At 39.3% G+C, this 9,764-nt stretch overlaps 1 protein-coding gene and 1 non-coding gene across 6 annotated transcripts in view; both read right to left on the reverse strand.

Moving 5' to 3' along the window:
- Positions 1 to 8,792, reverse strand: part of TBCCD1 (TBCC domain containing 1) — a 23,493-nt gene extending 14,701 nt beyond the window's left edge. For 2 of the 5 annotated variants that reach the window (XR_009185505.1, XM_004473712.4), the window contains exons 1-3: positions 8,487 to 8,611; positions 5,159 to 5,537; positions 1,927 to 2,082 (exon numbers count right to left, since the gene is read on the reverse strand). Coding sequence is in view for 3 of the 5 variants with exons in the window: in XM_004473712.4 (XP_004473769.2) it covers positions 1,927 to 2,082; positions 5,159 to 5,537; positions 8,487 to 8,602 (651 nt within the window). In the remaining 2 variants the exon portion in view is untranslated. Of the gene's footprint in view, positions 1 to 1,926; positions 2,083 to 5,158; positions 5,538 to 6,070; positions 6,191 to 8,486 lie in introns of all 5 variants that reach the window. The other 3 variants (XR_011648628.1, XM_004473713.5, XM_058295508.2) reach the window with 3 other exon arrangements.
- LOC111759215 (U6 spliceosomal RNA) lies at positions 7,347 to 7,453 on the reverse strand. Its single transcript, XR_002793286.1, has one exon. It is a non-coding gene; the product is annotated as a U6 spliceosomal RNA (small nuclear RNA).
- Positions 8,793 to 9,764: the final 972 nt, after the last annotated feature.

Raw genomic sequence — 9,764 nt, forward strand, 5'->3', positions numbered from 1 at the left:
TCTGATCTCTCATAACTCCAGGTAATTCATGATGCCTGGTGGCAATTTGGGGCCGAATGCCATATAAGCTTCAACTCAAGCACCTATCACCAATTGGTAATTTCTTCACTGGGGAGACTGATTGGCCCAGATCATCATTTCAAATCAGACCAATTTCAAATACACACCAATGAAGGGGTTACTCTGTCATAGAAATTCTGGTTTCCATCCTTGGTCCAATCAGTTGTTGGGAGGTGACATAAGATAGCACAAATCAGAGTCACCAGTTATTGGTGTTTACTATGCCGCAAGTCCTAATATATTACGAAATCTCGCAGTCATCAAAAAATAGGCTTTATTTTCCCCATTTAGAGAAACCAAGGCCTAGAGAAGTTAACTAACTTGTCCAAAATCACATGATTATTAAGTGGCAGAGCCAGATCTGGATGCACCCTACCTTAGCTCAAAACTCTATGTCTTTGTGGTATCCATTAAGCAGGAACTATGTATGGAGATAGCAGTTTTAATAATCTGGAACTGGTTACTCTATGTGAAGAAGTAAATATGAGGCAAGAGCTCTGGGATGGCAACAAATTTGGGAGTCACTGAGATATATGAAGTAATGGGAATAGAAAAAATACATTGAATGAGTATGTCAATTGAGAAGAGAATGCCTCAGGTAGAATCTTGGGCAAACAGTAGCATGTAAGGGCAAAGAAGAGAGAAACTCATGAAAATGAATGAAAAGGAAAAATTAGATGCAGAACCAGAGGGTATACTGTGGGGTCATGGACTATAATGGAGGACAGATCCATTAAAAAGACTATAAAAGAGCCAAATATTGAAGAGATTTTTCTTTAGCCTCGAAACATTTTTAAAGATCCTACACATGGAAATAATACTGAGATCTATGTTTTACTTAAGCATTTTCAAAATACTTTCACAAGAATAGTTAAAGCATTTTGGTTTTCTTAATAAAACAAAAAGAATAGGACATTTTCCAAAACTCCCAATGTGAGGCCCTTAAGTTTAACTAATAGGTTGTCACACCATATATAATTACTTACACATAATGAGGCAATAGGGGAACAGACTTTTATAGAAATTTTTTCAGATTTCAACAGACTTTGCAAATACTACATTCTCTCATTTATTAGTCAAACAAGTAGATTTGAATTCATTAACATTTGCAAAAATGGGAATGTTAGTAAGAATATATTGAGTGTTTGCCCAAAAATCATGTGATTTTTTTTTTGGTCAGTATAGGAATTTAAGCCACTTCTCCATTTTGATTAAAACTGTATAGAGTGATTTTGTTTTATAATCAGGAAAAGAAAAGTAAAAGAGCAAAAGCAAAAACAAAAACAGGGAAACATGTTGAACCAATTGGGCTCCCATCTACCATATAGGAGGTCCAGGGTTCGATGCCCAGGGCCTCCTGGTAAGGGCAAGCTGGCCCACGTGGTAAACTGGTCCACGCAGAGTGCCAGCCCACGCAGGAATGTCAACCTGAACAGGAGTGCCGCCCCGCATGGGAATGCCGCCCAGCATGGGAAGGTCACCTGTGCAGGATTGCCGGCCAATGTGGAGAGCTGGCGCAATAAGGTCATGCAACAAGAGACACAGAGGAGAGAAAATAAGAAGACGTAGCATAACAGGGAGTTGAGGTGGTGCAAGAGAGTAATCACCTCTCTCCCACTCCGGAAGGTCCAGGATCGGTTCTTGGGGTCAGCTAATGAAAATACAAGCAGACACAGAAGAACACAAAGCGAATGGACACAGAGAGCAGACAATGGAGGAGGGGGTCGAGAAATAAATAAAATAAAATAAACAAACATCAGATCACTGGCTTATATAAAGAATTCCAAAATGAAATTTTGGTAAAGGTATACAACGTCATTTACAAATTATCCCTTTTAGAGAAAGAAACCAAGATCTAAACAGTACCTTATTATGACAACTGGATTTGCCAGTCACATCAGGGGACTGAGATTTGTTTCTGGGACTAGGCCACTCTTCCCCAATCAAAGATGTCCTGAGGGAGACTTTGTTCAACTGCTGTATATATAAGAAGAGCAGAAACTGCAGGGTGTCCACTGAAAGCTGTCCAAGAAAGAGATAAATTATCAATGCATGTCTTAAATAACATCAATCCCTACTCTACAATTAAATAGATATTGTAAACTAAATTCACAACAGTTTGCTGATCCTAAAAAATCAAATTTAGAAATGTAGCCAGCATTGGATTTTTATGCCTCTGATATCCAATTGTGAGAATCCCTAAAACTAATTAAAACTAATTACCTTCCCTGAAAGCCAAGAAGCATCTATAACCATAGAAATTCTCTCTCAAAACTAATGAAAAGGATGAAGTACAAACTTTTTGAAAGTACTTTATTTCAGAAGTTTAAAATTATAGTAAAAAAGACAAAACCTTACTAATCTGAATAAATAAATGACTAGATGGAAGAAAGGGAGAAGGAAATTTAGTCAAGGCACTGGGATTAGTTTAACCTAGGGTTCACAGACCTATCAAGGGTATCAGTGAAACCCCTGAAGTTTTATGCAATGTTTTGATGTAAGTGGATTGGTGGGAGAACAGACCTCAGGTTTTCATTTTCATAAAATTCTCACAGGAGTGATTGACTTAAAAAAAATAAGGGAAAAAATGTCTAATAGATGTTTATTAGTCATTTCTTATTTGAGGATGGATGTGGTTTAAAGGTCACAATTTGAAGCTCATGATTATCCTCATATACCCATTTCCATATACACAGGGGGAGGCAAAAAAGTGATGTAAAAGATCTGGGTCAACCCCCTAGAGTCTTATGAATCTATATTTTTTATTTTTATTTTTGTTTTATTTAAGCTTTTCATTTTGAGATAACTTTTAAAATCACATGCAGTGTAAGAAATAATCCAAAGAGATGCCAGCCATGTATGTACCCTTTACCAAGTTTCACATCTCGCAAAACTATAGCACAGTATCAGAACCAGGATACTGACATCCATACATTTCCATCAACCAAAGATGCCTAATGTAAAAAAAAAAAAAAAAAAAAAAAAAAAAAAGATGCCTAATGTTTCCCTTTTATAGCCACCTATTACCCTCCTACCTTCATCACCCCCCACGTCCAAATCCTGACAACCACTTATAATAATCTCCAGCTCTTGTCATTTCAAGAATGTTATATAAATGGAATCATACAACATACAAACTTCTAGAATTAGCTTTTTTCACTTAGAGTAATTCTATGGTGATCCATCCAGAATGTTGTCATGTATCAATAACTTGTTCATTTTTTATTGTTAAGTGGTATTCCATGGCATGGGTATATCAAAGCTTGTTTAACCATTTACCCATTGAAGGTCATCTGGGTTGCATCCAGTTTTATGCAACCCAGATGGCCACTGGAATGAAGTTGCTAAAAACATTCACTTGAAAGTCTTTGTGTAAAGATAATCTTCATTTCTCTGGGATAAATGCCCATGAGTACAATTGCTGGATTGTAGGGTAGCTACATGTTTAGTTTTTGTTCCACCCCCTTGCACCTTCCCCCATTCCCCCCATTGTCTGCTCTCTGTATCCATTCGCTGTGCGTTCTTCTGTGCCTACTTGTATTCTCATTAGGCGGCTCCGCGAACTGATTCTGGGACCTTCTGGAGTGGGAGAGAGGTGATTACTCTCTTGTGTCACCTCAGCTCCCCGTTTTGCTATGCCTTATTTTCTCTCCTCTGTGTCTCTTATTGTGTCATCTTGCTGTGCCAGCTCTCCACATAGGCTGGCACTCCTGCATGGGGTGGTTTTCCTGTGCTGGGCGGCATTCCCACACAGGGCAGCACTCCTGCGTGGGCGACATTCCTGCATGGGCCTACTTGGCACGTGGGCCAGCTTGCCCTCACCAGCAGGCCCCGGGCATCGACTCTGGACCTCCTATATGGTAGACGGGAGCTCAACTGATTGAGCCACATCCGTTTCCTACATGTTCAGTTTTTTAAAAAACTACCAAACTTCTAAGAGTAACTGTAGCATTTTACATTACCACCAGCAAAATATGAGCGATCCAGTTTCTTTGCATCCTTGTCAGCATTTAATGTTTTTGATTTTGACAGGGGATGTAGTAATATCATATTGTGGTTTTAATTTACATTTTCATTTAATGGATGAAAGGTGCCACTTCTGAACAGAAGATTTATGAGGCATCATGAGTTCCTTCTTGTTCTGTTGGTCTTCAGCAACAAAAATAGGAATGATCAATACAGAGACTGTCACTTCAGCCTGGGTTCCCAACGAGAAGACACAGAAAGCCAAGCCACAGCCTGGACTAGATGCACTGCTGAAGTGCAGCCTATATGTAAAATGAGCAAGAAACAAATCTTTGTTATTGTAAACCACTGAAATTTCAGGGTGTTTATTTGTTTGCTTTTTAAAAACGCAGCAGCAAAACTGACTAATATAATAGTGGTTCCAAAAGAGAGAAGGAACCCAGGTTCCTGAGACATTACTTGAATAATAGCAGCCCAGAGATTCATCCAACCAGGTACATATGTGTTGAACTGGTATATGAATGAGAAACTGTTCTTTCCCTAAGGTGTCAAAATGATGGGACTGTCTAATATCATAATTAGCCTATCCTGATTAATATACCTCTACTGTGAAGCCTTTTTTTGATCACGAGAACTAATCATTCTATGCTCTATTCTATTTCTGTACTTTATGCACACTTTTATCATTGTAAATATCACACTACTACATAACACTTTTTTATAACAGCCTCCCTCTGTAAGGGGAGAGATGCTGTCCTAAATTATCTTTGAAACCCAGCACATAGCAGATGCTCATTTAAAAAAATTTGTGCCCTGACTATAACATATCAGTAGTTCGTAAGTAGTCACAAAATCCAAACTATTTTTTAAATCAACGAGACAATTCCCCTCTTTCAGTTACAAGGTTCCTGTAACATTATTGTTTTAGGATAATGTAAGGATTGGTGAGTAAGAAATTATTCGTTGAATACTTGAAATACTACCAAAGTGGAACTGCCAAAACTCAAATGGTTTTTTGGGATAACAAAGGTTATTATTCTAAAAGGACAAATTATCCAGCTAGTACAAAGATCACAAATAGTTTATTTCACAAACAGACACACATACACACACACACACAAACAATCCATACCTGATTTCTCTGCCTTTCAACTTCATCCTCAGACATACAGTTGGACATAACCTCAGACCACTCCAGACGCCCTTCTGGTGTCTTTTCCACAAGACTATCAAATACTTCAAAGTAAAGCCATGCCAGATCCTTAGCCAACTGCAGTTTCCCACATGCAATGTGCCTCCACGTAGACCAGTAGAGCCGTGGGAAAGCACCCTCCGTGGCCCGGGTTCGCACATAGGTGGATATCTTCCTGAGATAGTGAAGGCTGAACTTGGATGGAGGGGGCACCTGTAAGGCACCCACTATAAATGGCTCTGCTTTCACCCAAAGGAGAACTCCGGACTGATCCATGCTATTTCTAAGGACATCTGTGTAAAAAGGCTTCTTTGCATACCTAGGAAACAAAGTTTTATCACTAACTGATTTGAAACAACAAAACTCATTTAAAAATTTCTTAGAAGGTGACACCTCTCATAACCGTTTTTCAATGAACTACACCACTATGAAAAGCAGTACTAGTTCATCAACCAGGAGCAGAATAAATTTTTTATCAGATCTCATTATATTTGAGCAAGAAAAATTTTCCAATAAAATAATAAAATTGTTAATTTTATGGGCTATTAAAGGAAGAGTGTGCAAATGCATGAGGTATGAGTTGGATCCTGGCTATTATGGCAGAAAAAAGAAAAGTGGGAAAAGGCGATCTATAAAAGGAAATCTTGCCCTAATCTGAGGGGAAACACTGGTCAAAATAAAGAGAAGCATATTTGACAGAGTAAAATCACTTTTGCACATACGGGACAGTTAGTTAAATATTTGGAGGTGTTAGCTGAACATATAAGAACCAGTAACATGAGATGGCAGACAAGAATACTTATGTGAACCTAGTCTACAAAAATGGATCGAGGCAAGTTAAAGCATTCTTACTTTCTGTAACAGTGAAGTCACTTTGGCCTACTCCATTGTGCTTAGTTCAGATGCTCTAGTTTTAGATTTTGCTTACTTGTTGTTTCTTTGTATAATATGATTTTTATAGAATATTAATACCTAAAATAAAAGGAGGAAAATCATTCACAGTTCTACCACCAAAGGACAACCAGGTACTATTTTGTTACTTCCTGTCTTTTTTCTACACACATTGTATGTTATTTAGTTTCTGAATTTTCATTGTTGTGATAATACTTTTCGTAAATTCAGGATTGTTTAATAATTCACAGCACTCTAAAAAATGTTTATTCAACCATTAACCTAATTTTAGACTTTAACAGGTTTAAAATTTTCCACAAAAACAAAACAAAATAGGCAAAATATTGACCACTGTTGAAGCTGAGTGATGAGTATATTCTACTTTTTTTTTTGAGGTACCAGGGCCAGGGATTGAACCCTGGATCTTGTACGTGGGAAGCCAGCACTCAACCACTGAGCCACATTGGCTCCCCTGAGTTGGTTTTTTCATTTGCTTTTTGTTTTTTAGGAGTCACTGGGGCCCAAATCTGGGACCTCCCATGTGGGAAGCCGGCATTCAACCACCCTTGAGCCACATCCTCTCCCCTCTACTTGTGTGTATGCTAAAAATTTCCATGATAAGCTTCAGAGTTTTCACTATTATAATAATGCTGTTTAGCAACTTTCTGCATAGTTTTTTCTGCATTATAAGTGATTTCCCAAAGAAAATTTTCAAATGTACATTTGCCAGATGAAGTAATATCGACATTTCATAAGCACTGCTTTCCAAAATGATTTACCAAATTGTACCATCACTTGACCACAGTACCCTTTTCACTGAATACTCCTCAGCATTAAGTAACATCATCTTTTTAAAAAATCTTTCCTTATATAACTGATGGAAAATATTTTATTGTTATTATATTTTGCATTTGATCCTAAGAAAATTGTATGTCTTTTGGAAATTGTCCATTCAAAAATAATTGTCCATGCAAAACTTACATATAAATGTTTATAACAACATTACCCACTTCCCCAAAATGTGGAAACAACCCAAATGTCCAACAACTGACAAATGGATAAACAAAACATGGTGTAGCCATACAATGGTATATTATTTGGCCATAAAGAAAAATGAAGTGCTCATCTACAAAGCAGTTTAGCAGTTGCTTAGGCTGAGAGGGGTGGAAGGGGTGGTGGTGATGACAGAATGGGAGGGTGAAAGCTAAAGGACAAAGGGTTTCTTTGCTGTTGTTTTTTAAATTTGAAATGCCTCATGAATTTGTGTGTCATCCTTGCACAGGAGCTATACTATTCTTCTCTGTATCGTTCCAATTTTAGTATATGTGCTGCCAAACGGAGCACAGGGGTTTCTTTCTGATGTGATGAAGATGTTCTAAAATTGACTGTCACAATGATTGTACATAGGTGTGAATAAACTAAAAGCCATTGAATTGTGTCATTTAAATAGGTGAAATGTGAATTATGTCTCAATAAAGCTCTTTTTTTAACTGACATTAATCTAGTCAATTGACTGTATGCCAGGTAGTATGCTAAACATTTTGCATACTTCACCTTTTCATCCTCACAACCACCTAAAGGTGCTTATCCCATTTTCAGATGAGTAAACTGAGGCTTAGAGAAGTTTACGGACTTGAACAAGATCGCATAATTATTTAGCACAACCCTAGATTATAATCAAGGTCAGTCTAATCTGAGAACTGTGTTGCTACAAATGTACTTTGGGAACTAGGATCAGGAGAGCCTCTAACAAACGGGAGTGGGTCCAGAGGAGGGTTACTAGAATAAAAAGCCTGAAATATGAGAGCAAATAAAGGCCAAGTGAAAGAACATGAGACGTGAGCCCAACAGAGGGACGTGGAAGGTAAGTGACAACTGTCTTCCCTAAATGGGAAAGGATGTGTAAAACTAGAGGATGGTTGCGTGAGGAAGATCTTAGTTGGTCCCCAAGTGGAAATAGACTGCTCTTTGAGGTCTCTGATGTATGCAATCAAAAGCCAGATCTTAGAATGTACTAAGATCTCTTCTAACTCTGGAATTTGATTAGACTAAATTCGTAAACAAACATAACCTGGGGCCTTTCCCTCTTCTAAAACTCCCAAGGGAGACGCGGGCGTTAAGATTTTTAGGCGGGGTGGTCGGCGTGAGGCCCAAGACGACCTTCTGGACCTTCGCCGCCGCCTTGGACACGGCCCAGGGTAAGACGCAGCTGGGGACGCCCAAGAGCCCCGACTTGGGCTACCGGAACAGAGAGGCGCCAGCTGACAGGGTCCGATGTGCACCCGTGGCTTGGCAAGCGTGCAGGTAGCCTCCCCTATCCCAGACTTAAGCTTGACCGACACGTTCCTCTCTGCCACCGACCCCCGCGCGCAGTTACCTGCAAGAGCGAGAACCGCTCACCGTACCTCTCCGCGCGCCGCCGCGCCCACTGCGCAAGCGCGAGTTTCGCACCACTGAGAACCCGCGGGCGTTGCTAGAGCGCCCCATCTTCATCTGACTAAGAGAAGCTTGGAGTCCAGAAGTCCTTCATGCGGGTATCAGGGAACAGACCCGGCCACTGCTCCCTAGTGTGTCGCCTTTCAACCCAGAGGAATGGGAAGGTTTCTATTGCTCCACAGAACTGTGGTCTGTCAGTAGCTGCTGGTAAGGTCAGCACGCTTGGGTCAGTAATGACCCAAGTAATGACCGTTTACATTTATAAAGCAATAATTAGGGGCTGGGCACTATATAAAAGCACCTATCTACACGTGTACTTTTTCAGTCTGACCAAGAAACTTATAAGTTAAATATGTTTTACTGATGAAGAAACTGAGACGTAAAGAGGTTAAAGTAACACACCCTTAAGGACACACAGTGAGAGACAGCCTAGATTCAAACTCTTGGTGTTTGAAACGAAAGCTCTTTGTTATCTCCTTAATTCTGTTAGCTTTCCTGGCATGTTACAGACTTCGTGAAGTTTTTTTTTTTTTAATTCCATCCATCAGAAGACATCATTCCTTCCTTTGAACCTCCGTTTCATGATTTCTTGCCGTTTCCTGCTTTCTTTGTTCGCTTATGGCCTCTCTAGGTGTGAGAGACACAAAGGTGTGGAAGTAAAAAAGATGCAGTTTAGTTCCTCATTTACTTGGCTTCTCTCCTGTACGTGACACCTTCCTGAATGCAGTAACCTTGTCTTCCTCTTAATTCCACATAAGTGTAGATGCAAGGAGCAAGGACTTTGGATTCAGACCTAGCTGGGTTAGAATCCAAACTGTACCACCTACTAGCTCATTGACCCTTGGGCAAATTTTGTCACCTCTCTATGCCTTAGTTTTCTGCCGACAGCAATAATATCGTGCACCACTGTGTCCTAACACAATACTAGGCACAAGAGTGATAGCAGTGAACAAAACAGATAAGATTCCTGCTTTCTTCTAGTGTATATTTTAATAGGAAGAATACACAATATATAATAAGGAAATAAAATAGAATAATTTTCAGGTATTAATAAGTGCAATGACAATTGGAAGGAGTCAAAGAAGGCTACTTTGTAAGGCCAACATTTGAGCTGAAGCCAGAAGAAGCCATCCATAGGAAGATCAGTCAGAACGACTGTTCAATTCATTTGTTCCAAAAATGTTTGAGCACGTACTCTAAGGTGCTGGAGATACAGCTG

Source organism: Dasypus novemcinctus, chromosome 4 (assembly GCF_030445035.2).
Source record: "Dasypus novemcinctus isolate mDasNov1 chromosome 4, mDasNov1.1.hap2, whole genome shotgun sequence".
NCBI lineage: Eukaryota > Metazoa > Chordata > Mammalia > Cingulata > Dasypodidae > Dasypus > Dasypus novemcinctus.